Here is a 12,506-nt window from a genome sequence, read left to right on the forward strand (position 1 = left end):
GATTAGATAGTTTATTTCATCAGACAATTATCTCAACATTATCCAATTTTAATTCTATATTCAAGTATTGCTGTAGCCTGGATAAATATGATTAATATTTTCCATGTGAAGAATAAAATCCTGAGCTGTCCCGTCCTGACAATAATAGTCCATAAAAAATCAGAATGAGTCATGTCCCAATTGTCAATATAATCAAGAGTCCCAGAATTAATAGCGCGAGTGAGCAACAGGTGTCTTTTGCGGGTTGTGTGGTAAAATATGCGCGGCCAAGTGGGAGGCTTCATTTCAAGTGGCCGCGACTGGCTGCTCAACCTGTCCATCAGCTAATTTGTTCAAGTAACTACTAGCAACCAAACTGATGCAGGAAACTTGTTCTTGAAGCTGAACAGCGAAAGTTGGGGATTTATTTTGTTCGCTGAGAATGAGGGAACCCCGAAATTAATGTACGGTAAACATAAGGGAGGCCTTTGTGGTTATTTGAACATGTATATTAACATCTAGCTAGCTACATAGCTAACACGATTAACAGCAACATTTAGCAGTCAGACGAATACAGTGCTGGCTATCTCGAATAATGTTGTAGCTAATGTTAGCCAGCTAGAATTAGCTGTAGCTGACGTTAGCTAACTAGCCAGCCAGAGACCCAACCAGCTAGCTAATTCCACCAACTCGTTTACACACTTTATAGTTCCTATTCTATCATCAATGTTTTTTTCTGAACACAGTTTAGTTTCGCCCTGTGTAACCACTGTCTCTAAAAATAGAAGAGTAGCGAGTATTTGCCACCGGATGTCGCCACAGCATATGTTTTGGCTATCCGGGTCTGTAAACTAGGCTAAAAATCACAGTGAACAAGCCTCACTCCATTTCCATAGATGTTTATTTTTAGATTAGACACATCTAATTTATAGACAAAATAGAGTAGGTGTAGACGGCTGTTTGATACAGCACAGTAACTCTCAATATCTTAATGCCCCACAGCAAATATCTCTGTGATTAGGCTTAACTGCAGAGATGTCCACAAAGAGACCCAAGAGCACAACCACTACCACCAGTAAGGGGAAAGGTATGTATGATCCCTTCAGCACATTTTTTTGTATCATACTTCACCTGTCATGTTTATTTTCCTAATTTTAATGATACTAATGCAAATGTACATGAAAAGTAAAATAAAAGTACATCAAGTATGACAATTCACATTTTCTGCTGTTTTGAATCAATGTAGACAAAAAGGCTGATGAGTCGTCTGCAGGAAGTGTTGCAGGGTCTGGTAAGATGTATTTGATGCATTATATAACTATTTAATCAAAAATGTTCCTGTATATTCCTGGCTCTTTTGCTGTGTATCAAACGTATGATACTGCAATGGCTATAACTTAGATATAGAACATTAAGTGTAAACTACCCCAGCATGAGTTCAGTGAATTCCCTGGGTTTTTGGCTGCTCCAGAAATGTAAACCGCTGACACTGTTCCTCTGCTGATTCCCATGAAATTCCATAAACCATTAGCAACCTGAACTCTGCTTTCTGAATAGGCTAACAAGGTTTGGCAGTAACCGATTACATGTAATCATTTTTTAAATTTTTTTTACTGTAACTGTAATCAGTTATGTTACCAGCAAAAATATTGTAATCAGATTACATTAAAATACATTGACCGTTTTCTCAATGACATTTAATTCAACATTGAAAAATGCCGCAAGTTTAAGTTTGTTCCAACTGAGCAAGTCTGACCACAAGTCAGAAACCACTATTTTGACACCAAAAGTATTTGATGGACCCGTTTAGTTTTCTAACACCTCTTAATGGGTAAGTAATCTAAACGTAACTTTAAGTAATCAGATTCCGTTACTGAGTAAAATAAAGTAAACTGTAACGGATTACATTAGAAATAAACCTACCCAATCCTGGTCCCTAACACAAAGGGTTGTGTGAAAACTATTTTCCTTAATTACTGCAGCCTCTGCCATAGTAGAATATGACTATAGCCTTACAACGTAGTCCTAAGGCACTAATTCCCCTCTTGTGAACAATCAGGTCTGTCTGATAAACACCTGCATGATCTACATCTGGCCTCTCATCACATTACCATCGTAGCAGAAAGAAACACAGTACACAAATGTGTTCCTGTTCCACAACTAACAAGACAGAAAACAACATATTTCGGCAAACTACCCTCCTGATTGAATGACAAGCCTGTATTTGATTGCTTCCATCTGTGTAAGAGGGGCTGTATACCCTATGCATGCTTTTCATGTGAGCGTGGGTGTACTGTTGCAAACCCTGTGGACATACACATAACTGTTGGTATATTTCTCTACAACTCAATCTCATACCTTCATTGTCAGAGGGAGTGCTGCTTTCATGTGTTTCAGCGCTACCCCTGCAAACATGCTTTTGGTCTTCCATCTCAATTTGAAGTCTTATCAAATGCCGGCCAGACCAGCAGAAGGAAAGGGGTATCTTTTTACTTTAGATTAGGTCATCGGCTATCATGTAAAAGGAACATGATAGCATTATGCACTTGGGAGGGTTGTCTCACTTGATGCAGTATGATACAGCCCTATTGAATGTAATGTGTTGGAGAATAGTTGGAGCAATATGCTTGGTCTATCTTCTGTCATTTAAAGAGATGTCTTAGACAAACTCCAATACATGTAGTGGATTTAAAATGTGTGGTGTTGGTGGTAACAATATGATTCACAAACACTTTATATGGATTTTACCTTGAAAGGGGATGGCACCTGTTTTTCATATGTTACATTTAACCTCTCATCATCACTCAAGCATATTTACCACATGGCATGTTTAACACATCACCCACTGTAAATGAATGGTGTGAGTTTCCACTACAATAATTTAGCATGGGCGCTGGTGGTCTGAATACAAAGGGAAGACACACCTAGTTGGGAAGTGGTTACTTAAGTTGTACTTCAGCATTCTCTGGGTCTCCTAAGCCTCAACCCTGTGGAAAGGCTTTGATGCAGGCCACAGGTGAGATGAGAGCTATAATTATGCAAAGCCCTGTTTACTATAGCATGCAATGCACTGTAAGCCTGTGTTTATGTCCAAGATAAGTTTATTTTAGTAAGTATACAAGAGAAGCTTCCTAGCCTGTTTACCAAAAGGCTTCAAAGGGAATACTGTCGTGCTCTGGTGTTATACACATGGCGATACTGGAATCATGTTGTTCTTCTGATTGTAGGCTGGTGATGATGTTTGTATTATCATGCTTTTTTACAATCAGATAAAACACAATTAAGAACAGTGCTGTACGTTTTTGTATTTGATCTTTTCTTGTTATGGCAACTGGGAATTGGAGGTACACTCTAGGGTAGGCCACAGCACAGCAAAATGTATTGCAACAGAAAACAGAAGTATGTGTTCTTATTGTACAAATTCCCTGAACAGTCTGACCCTTGTCCCCCTCACATCAAGGTCATCCTAATGACATCTTGCCCTTGACGTTGACCTCGGCTACCCAGGAGCTGTTTGGGTGTCGCTGTGACGAGGACGTCACGGGGGACAACCCCTACAAGATCCTGAGGAAAGAGGACATTGTGCAGGACATGAGGATGAGGGCAGCTGTGTCTGATTTCAGCCCCATGAAGCAGCTGGTGCTGGTAGGCTGATCTCTATGTCATTGTTATTGTTGTCATACAGAGGAAGCATACAGGCAATCCCGTGTGGCTCAGTTGGTAGAGCTTGCAAAGCCAGGGTTGTGGGTTTGATTCCGACGGGGGACCAGTATTAAAATATATTAACTCACGACTAAGTCACTCTGGAAGAGTGTCTGCTAAATTACTAAAATGTCATATTCTCCCAACCAATATGATGATTGATTCACATGGCCTCATGTTTAGGTTGAGGGGTCTGGGGGAAAAACACTGCCTCAGTTCCTAGCCTGGTCCCATATCTGTTTATGCTGTCTTTAACCATAACAAAACGGTCGCACCGCCTCTGTTTTAGTAAAAAGCTGATGGATGGGCCTGGAGAAATGTAACCACTCTTAGATTAATAGATGCAAGGACTGACCCTCCATAATATCAAAATTATTGTTTTAACCATGCTATTACATTTACAATGTTTACAAACATTGGGAGAAAACAAGCTTATATTTAGTGTTCTCATGGAGTGTGACAGTTGAACTAAGCTCATGAGGCATTTCTAAGTTATATTCTTCAAGAATCAATGGATTGGCATTTTTCCTATTTTGTTGCCTTACAACCTGGAATCTTTTTTTTTGGGGGGGGGGGGGTTGTATCATTTGATTTACACAACATGCCTAAGTCTCTTGGGGTATGTTTCTATGAGCTTGGCACATCTAGTCACTGGGATTTTTGCCCATTCTTCAAGTCAAAACTGCTCCAACTCCTTCAAGTTGGATGGGTTCTGCTGGTGTACAGCAATCTTCTCAATTGGATTGAGGTCTGGGCTTTGACTAGGCCATTCTAAGACATTTAAATGTTTCCCCTTAAACCACTCGAGTGTTGCTTTATCAGTATGCTTAACATCATTGTCCTGCTGGAAGGTGTCCCAGTCTCAAATCTCGGGAAGACTGAAACAGGTGTCCCTCAAGAATCTGACCAGAGTACCTTCTTTCATATGTTTGGGGAGTCTCCCACATGCCTTTTGGCGAACACAAAACGTGTTTGCTTATTATTTTCTTTAAGGCAATGGCTTTTTTTCTGGACACTCTTCTGTAAAGCCCAGCTCTGTGGAGTGTTTGCTAAAAGTGGTTCTATGGACAGATACTCCAATCTCCGTTGTGGAGCTTTGCAGCTCCTTGATCTTTGGTCTCTTTGTTGCCTCTCAGATTAATGCCCTCTTTGCCTGGTCCATGAGGTTTGGTGGGCCCTCTCTTGTCAGGTTTGTTGTGGTGCCATAGTCTTTCCATTTTTTTGTAATTGATTTAATGTTGCTCTGTGGGATGTTCAAAGTTTCTGATAATTTTTTAGAACCAAACCCTGATCTGTACTTCTCCACAACTTTGTCCCTGACCTGTTTGGAGAGCTCCTTGATCTTCATGGTACCACTTGCTTGGTGGTGCAATTGCTTAGTGATGTTGCAGACTCTGGGGTCTTTCTGAAAAGGTGTATATATGCTGAGATCATGTGACACTTACCTGCATACAGGTGGACTTGATTTAACTCATTTTGTGACTTCTGAAGGTAATTGGTTGCACTAGATCTTATTTAGGGGCTTCATAGCAAAGGAGGTGAATACATATGCACCACTTTTCTGTGGTATTTTTTTTATAATTTTTTGAAACAAGGTATTTTTTTCATTTCACTTCACCAATTTGGACTATTTTGTGTATGTCCATTACATGAAATCCAAATAAAAATCAATTTAAATTACAGGTTGTAATGCAACAAAATAGGAAAAACGCCAAGGGGGATGAATACAATTGCAAGGCACTGTATATATATATAATTTATAAGTCCAAAAATGGATGTCTATAAAAAGTCTATAAAAAGTGTGCAAGTTTGAGCATATTTTTCTCCTCACAAACATCCTTTCTGAGTTTAAGTAATCATCTAGTTTTTCAAAAGAATCTGTAATCTGATTACAATATTTTAGCTGGTAACATAAGGGATTACAGTTACAGTTACCATGCCTTTACATGTAACGGATTATATGTAATCCGTTACTCCCCAACCCTAATCATCAAATATCACTCCGCTGTGTGGGGTAGTGCTGTTTCCATGGTGACGTGTGTGTGGTTGTTTGTCCTCTCTAAGACCTTGAGACAACAATTCAGGTTCTCACTGTCCAAGACCCCCACCAGCCCTTATAAATTATCTACTAGTTCACGTTTCACTCACAATGACACTCATTAAGAATAAAAAAATCTGGTTTTGAAAATATATCACTGTTTTAGTCAAATTGTACTTACAGTGCCTTGTGAAAGTATTCGGCCCCCTTGAACTTTGCGACCTTTTGCCACATTTCAGGCTTCAAACATAAAGATATAAAACTGTATTTTTTTGTGAAGAATCAACAACAAGTGGGACACAATCATGAAGTGGAACGACATTTATTGGATATTTCAAACTTTTTTAACAAATCAAAAACTGAAAAATTGGGCGTGCAAAATTATTCAGCCCCCTTAAGTTAATACTTTGTAGCGCCACCTTTTGCTGCGATTACAGCTGTAAGTCGCTTGGGGTATGTCTCTATCAGTTTTGCACATTGAGAGACTGACATTTTTTCCCATTCCTCCTTGCAAAACAGCTCGAGCTCAGTGAGGTTGGATGGAGAGCATTTGTGAACAGCAGTTTTCAGTTCTTTCCACAGATTCTCGATTGGATTCAGGTCTGGACTTTGACTTGGCCATTCTAACACCTGGATATGTTTATTTTTGAACCATTCCATTGTAGATTTTGCTTTATGTTTTGTATCATTGCCTTGTTGGAAGACAAATCTCCGTCCCAGTCTCAGGTCTTTTGCAGACTCCATCAGGTTTTCTTCCAGAATGGTCCTGTATTTGGCTCCATCCATCTTCCCATCAATTTTAACCATCTTCCCTGTCCCTGCTGAAGAAAAGCAGGCCCAAACCATGATGCTGCCACCACCATGTTTGACAGTGGGGATGGTGTGTTCAGCTGTGTTGCTTTTACGCCAAACATAACGTTTTGCATTGTTGCCAAAAAGTTCAATTTTGGTTTCCTCTGACCAGAGCATCTTCTTCCACATGTTTGGTGTGTCTCCCAGGTGGCTTGTGGCAAACTTTAAACGACAATTTTTATGGATATCTTTAAGAAATGGCTTTCTTCTTGCCACTCTTCCATAAAGGCCAGATTTGTGCAATATACGACTGATTGTTGTCCTATGGACAGAGTCTCCCACCTCAGCTGTAGATCTCTGCAGTTCATCCAGAGTGATCATGGGCCTCTTGGCTGCATCTCTGATCAGTCTTCTCCTTGTATGAGCTGAAAGTTTAGAGGGACGGCCAGGTCTTGGTAGATTTGCAGTGGTCTGATACTCCTTCCATTTCAATATTATCGCTTGCACAGTGCTCCTTGGGATGTTTAAAGCTTGGGAAATCTTTTTGTATCCAAATCCGGCTTTAAACTTCTTCACAACAGTATCTCGGAGCTGCCTGGTGTGTTCCTTGTTCTTCATGATGCTCTCTGCGCTTTTAACGGACCTCTGAGACTATCACAGTGCTGGTGCATTTATACGGAGACTTGATTACACACAGGTGGATTGTATTTATCATCATTAGTCATTTAGGTCAACATTGGATCATTCAGAGATCCTCACTGAACTTCTGGAGAGAGTTTGCTGCACTGAAAGTAAAGGGGCTGAATAATTTTGCACGCCCAATTTTTCAGTTTTTGATTTGTTAAAAAAGTTTGAAATATCCAATAAATGTCGTTCCACTTCATGATTGTGTCCCACTTGTTGTTGATTCTTCACAAAAAAATACAGTTTTATATCTTTATGTTTGAAGCCTGAAATGTGGCAAAAGGTCGCAAAGTTCAAGGGGGCCGAATACTTTCACAAGGCACTGTACATGTTATGCCAACCTGCTAGTCTATGTGTGTGCAGTGCACTGTGCCCTCAATACCCTCTCTCCTATGTGATACAACAGGACTACCCTGAAGATGAGCTCCTCCTGGTCTACGACAGAGACTTCATCTACGGATCCAGCTTCTACCTGGTTCTAACAGCAGAAGCCAAGGAGAGGCACCTTAAGGTGAGTCCATTTACCACCAGTATTCTCCTCTTCAGAAGAAGAAAAAAAACATTTTAAAAACAGTACTATGTGACATACTAGGGGGAAAACGCCCTTTACTACTGTATATGAATGATAACTTGATTATAAAATAAGTAAAGAAAGTAATGATTCAAATTCAAAACATCTAAAGATCATTCATGTCTTCAATATAATCCCTATTACTCATTACAGTGTTCTCTGTATGTCTTGCCCATGTAGCCTGTAGTGGCTTTGGGAGTTGAGGTAGCTTTGGAGCGGGAGCCGTCGGAGGTGTTTGCAGCCCAGAAAACCTCTGAACCCCAACCCTGGATCTCTCTGGGCAGCGAACAGGAAATAGAGGAAGAGTCTGTCACTGACTCCAGACCCAGGGTAAAACACCGGAACAACATTTAGGGCCCTAAAATATAATTCAAATATCAAAACAGAAAATAGAATTGTTACTAAATGATTGTTCTGAATGAATTAGATAATGATCTAATGGCTAAATTGTCTCTCATTCATTCTTCTTTCTCCTCCTCCGTCTCAGTTGAAGTATAGGATCTCCAGGGTGCGGAGGGAGTTTGGGGCACCGATCTTCTTCTCTGACCGTAATGCCATGGAGACCAAGGATGGCTTCATTGAATGTACCCCCTACCAGGACAAGAACTTCAGCCTCAAGCAGATGGAGAGACACACTGGGGTGCAGACTATCCCCAACCTCAAGAGCTCCAGCACCCAAACACAGTGGTAGGTCATGTTGTAACTAGAGCCAGGTAGAACAGGGGAAGAAAATAGACCATGGTACAGTCCTGTAGCTACTAGTCCACATTGGCAGTACCTAACAATGTCAGATGTGTTGTAATGATTCATTACCTTTTTTTTTATGAATCATTACAATGAATCATCGAATGCTTTATCGTTTTAGAATGACTATACCCTGTACTGAACGATTATCTGAATTGAACAGTGAAGCAAAAGTTTGCCTACTTTATCCATTATTGTTCTCTTCCATAGGACATATCCAAGGAGTATGTGCACGCAGTACGAACCCAGAGAGTTCAGTGAGGAGAAGAAAGAGAACTGCCTCCAATCTGAGAAGCTGAAGAATTTTGTCAACTCTGTGGCCTCCAGGTAAGGGATCATTTAAATTATGGATACGATCGAGTCTCTGGGACTCAATGGGAGCGTTTTAATGCATGGAATGACTGAAAGCCAACCAGAGTTATACATTATAGTGCAGCCTTGAGGCCTTGAGGAATCCACTCTCATACATTATGAAAGCCAAGGCCTGATCAAGATATGCACAAAGTAACTTATGGAGACTTAACTTTTCTTCTGGCAATTCTCCATGGTTTATGCTGATGTATGTTTTCTGCTCATTATCTAAGCTCTAATGTTTTTTAAAGTCAATCTAAAATAACATTTTATTGACTAGTATTCGATAAAGTCCTATCCTATCTGTATACCATCAATCTATTACATGACCTACTGTGTTCTACATTACATCCTGTTCTGTACATCAGACTAGTCTGGTTACCAATCTTTTTAGCTAACTTTCCACTCCTTGCCATTCCTGAATATTTGGCAAATGACAGGAGTGACAAGGAGTGGAATGTAATAGCTGAGCAGAGACAGGATCCAGGCTAACATAAAAAATAAAACATCTGAGAAAGAGAGATGAGAGTATTACTTTAAAAAATATATATATATAGTTTATCTTTCGTTAGTCAGCACCTCACCTGACGGCCGAGATATACTGTAGATGGGTTAGCTGACAATGCCACAAAAATTGTTTTATACTCTACAGCAGTAACTTGCCTAGCCACGATATGGCCGCCTGCATGTGGGTGCTAACAAGCTAGCAAGCATGCTAGGTAGTGCTACATATCAACAGCCATTGTTAGCCAATCCAGTAGGGGTTGGAAGCTATGGTGAGCTTCGATTGGTTACTTGCGCCGTAATATCGCTGTAGATTTGCATAAAGTTCAGCTTTGCCCAACTTTAGTCCCGCCTTGTTCAGCTCCCTGGCCCATGCTCGCATCGCCCACTCTGCTTCTCACAACTTTCCTTCCATTGAAAATGAATGGGAAGCCGCTGTTTCACCGCGCGATGCCGTCTCGAGTGTAAACGCCCTGTAAAGATGTGTGTGTTCTTTATTAAATGAACTTCCCAGGTTTGAGATAGCCATCCAGCAGAATGAAATCATGGATGTGTTCTTTGACGACTGGAAGGCCCTGAGTGAGGAGGACAGTGGCTACGGACGGAAGGCTGACCCACACCTGAAGGAGTACCAGTCCTTCACTGACCTGCACTTCAGCAAGGAGAAGACCATCAGCAACATCAACTGGCACCCCACCATCAACGGTAAGGGACAGGAACATCATAGAACTAGAGTTACTAGAAGGGGCATTCCCCTTCAAGTCAATGAGGCTTTAATGGGTTGGCCGGTGGAAGTACAGCAGGAAGCGTCCTCATTAACCAGGAGGTAGTAATCATATTTATATGAGGAACCTGGACACGGGGTCGAGACAAGGGGAACAGTACAGGTGCCTACTGTGACATAGAGTCATTGAACACTGGTCACTTTAATAATGTTTTCATACTGTTTCAACCACTTTATAAGTATATACTGTATTGTAGTCATGGCTCCTCCTATATAATACATTTTTTCATATTTTTGGATTATGCGTGTATTGTTATTGTATTGCCAGGTATTACTGCACTGTTGGAGCTAGTAGAAACACAAGCATTTCACTGCACCTGATAACATCTGCAAATCTGTTTAAACAACCAATAAACGTTGAATTGATTGTAACACCCATACAGTAACCGATGATGATAAGTATTCTGTATGTTCTGTTCAGTAGCAGAACATTACTGTTCCTTCATTTTGACAGACAGTCACCACTGTATATCACTGTCTGTCTGCTAAATGTAAATGATTGCACTGATCTTTTTTTGGGCCACAGTAACAATCATTCATAACCACAGTCACACTGCAGACCCTTCAATACAGGAGGTCTGTGGCACCTTGATTGGGGAGGATGGGCTCGTGGTAATGACTGGAGCGGGATGGTATCAAATACATGTGTATGGTTTTGACAGTGGTTATATGTGGTTGTGGGAGTTTCTGTATGGTTCTGTAACGTTATGACAGTGTTTATCAGAATCACCTTTAAGTACATTTACATGTGCCCGGAATTCGAGCTGGCGAAATAGTGCTAAACAGAAGGTACAGACAGAAGGTACAGACAGAAGGTACAGACAGAAGGTACAGGCAGAGGCCTCCCGGGTGGCGCAGTGGTTAAGGGCGCTGTACTGCAGCGCCAGCTGTGCCATCAGAGTCCCTGGGTTCGCGCCCAGGCTCTGTCGTAACCGGCTGTGACCGGGAGGTCCGTGGGGCGACGCACAATTGGCCTAGCGTCGCCCGGGTTAGGGAGGGCTTGGTCGATAGGGGTGTCCTTGTCTCATCGCGCACCAGTGACTCCTGTGGCGGGCTGTGCGCTAACCAAGATGGCCAGGTACACGGTGTTTCCTCCGGCGCATTGGTGCGGCTGACTTCCGGGTTGGATGTGCGCTGTGTTAAGAAGCAGTGCGGCTTGGTTGGGTTGTGTATCGGAGGACGCACGACTTTCAACCTTCGTCTCTCCCGGCTCTCCCGCCTGTACGGGAGTTGTAGTGATGAGACAAGATAGTAGGTACTACAACAATTGGATACCACGAAAAAGGGGTAAAACATTTTTTTTTTTTAAAGAAGGTACAGGAGAAGAAGATGGGTATACAGACACAATCGGTATTACACATAGTAAGAAAGAATATGTGGTTGTGTTTAGGTGTGATAGCGGTGGCTGTGACAGAGAGGCTGTCCTTCGAGGACAGGATCAATGGCTCCACTAAGCTGCTCCTAAACCCCTCCCTCATTCTCTTCTGGAGCTTCTCTGATCCCATCAACCCACAGGTATGGTATGGCAAAGTCTTCTCTTTCATTTCGACCTCTTCTACCTCTCTCTCTCTGGATAAATCCTCACTGACAGCTTACAAGCAATATCTCTCTTCTCACCCTTGACTCACGTCAGATCTGTTTGAGATGAGCTCTCTTAAAAAGAGAATGGCTTTAGAAGTTGCTTTGATCTGTCATTCAACGCCTTTGTTTGGTTAAGTTGAAGTAAGTGCCTCTTAATTAATTACAATTGAGTTGAGCAGTCGAACTTACCCAAGGATAATAGAGCCATTATAAAGTACTGTATATGAGGTGGTTTAGGGATTTAAAAAAATACTGCAATACATTTTCAGCAGATAAAATAAACAAATTTGATAGGAATAGACCAGATTCAGCTCTGCACTTGTTAGTAATATACCAAATTCAGCTTTGCACTTGTTAGGAATAGACCACATTTAGTGCTGCACTTGAACATAATGTAGCCTAACTCATTGTTTTGCATTACAAAGCTGTTTCTCTGTTATTTTTTGTTTGTTTTATGTTCAGTGAAGTGGAATCATTTGCACATGGGATTAGCCAAGGACATGGATTTAAAATGCTGAGTGTATTGAATGACTAGAATAAATAAATACATTCGATGGCAAGGGACCATAGTACTTGAAAGTCTCTCTCTGCTTTGAAATGTAATGCCTCAGCCCACTGTAACGCTGTGGGTTTCTCTTTTTCTGCTGTTTGCAGTTGCTGTTGGAGTGCCCAGACGACGTCTTCTCCTTTGAGTTCTGCCCTTCTGACCCAAATATTATTGTTGGTGGCTGCATGAACGGCCAGGTTCTGACTCCGTCTCTCTCTCTCTCTCTCTT

At 41.3% G+C, this 12,506-nt stretch overlaps 1 protein-coding gene across 1 annotated transcript in view; it reads left to right on the forward strand.

Moving 5' to 3' along the window:
• The first annotated feature begins 363 nt into the window (after nucleotides 1-363).
• LOC139409458 (dynein axonemal intermediate chain 3) overlaps nucleotides 364-12,506 on the forward strand; it is a 30,319-nt gene continuing 18,176 nt past the window's right edge. The window contains exons 1-11 of the mRNA XM_071154631.1: nucleotides 364-443; nucleotides 982-1,066; nucleotides 1,226-1,270; nucleotides 3,440-3,624; nucleotides 7,602-7,706; nucleotides 7,947-8,096; nucleotides 8,254-8,453; nucleotides 8,721-8,837; nucleotides 9,880-10,070; nucleotides 11,540-11,664; nucleotides 12,385-12,474. Coding sequence (XP_071010732.1) covers nucleotides 1,015-1,066; nucleotides 1,226-1,270; nucleotides 3,440-3,624; nucleotides 7,602-7,706; nucleotides 7,947-8,096; nucleotides 8,254-8,453; nucleotides 8,721-8,837; nucleotides 9,880-10,070; nucleotides 11,540-11,664; nucleotides 12,385-12,474 — 1,260 coding nt within the window. The 5' untranslated portion in view covers nucleotides 364-443; nucleotides 982-1,014. The remainder of the gene's footprint in view (nucleotides 444-981; nucleotides 1,067-1,225; nucleotides 1,271-3,439; nucleotides 3,625-7,601; nucleotides 7,707-7,946; nucleotides 8,097-8,253; nucleotides 8,454-8,720; nucleotides 8,838-9,879; nucleotides 10,071-11,539; nucleotides 11,665-12,384; nucleotides 12,475-12,506) is intronic.

This window comes from Oncorhynchus clarkii, chromosome 5 (assembly GCF_045791955.1).
Source record: "Oncorhynchus clarkii lewisi isolate Uvic-CL-2024 chromosome 5, UVic_Ocla_1.0, whole genome shotgun sequence".
NCBI lineage: Eukaryota > Metazoa > Chordata > Actinopteri > Salmoniformes > Salmonidae > Oncorhynchus > Oncorhynchus clarkii.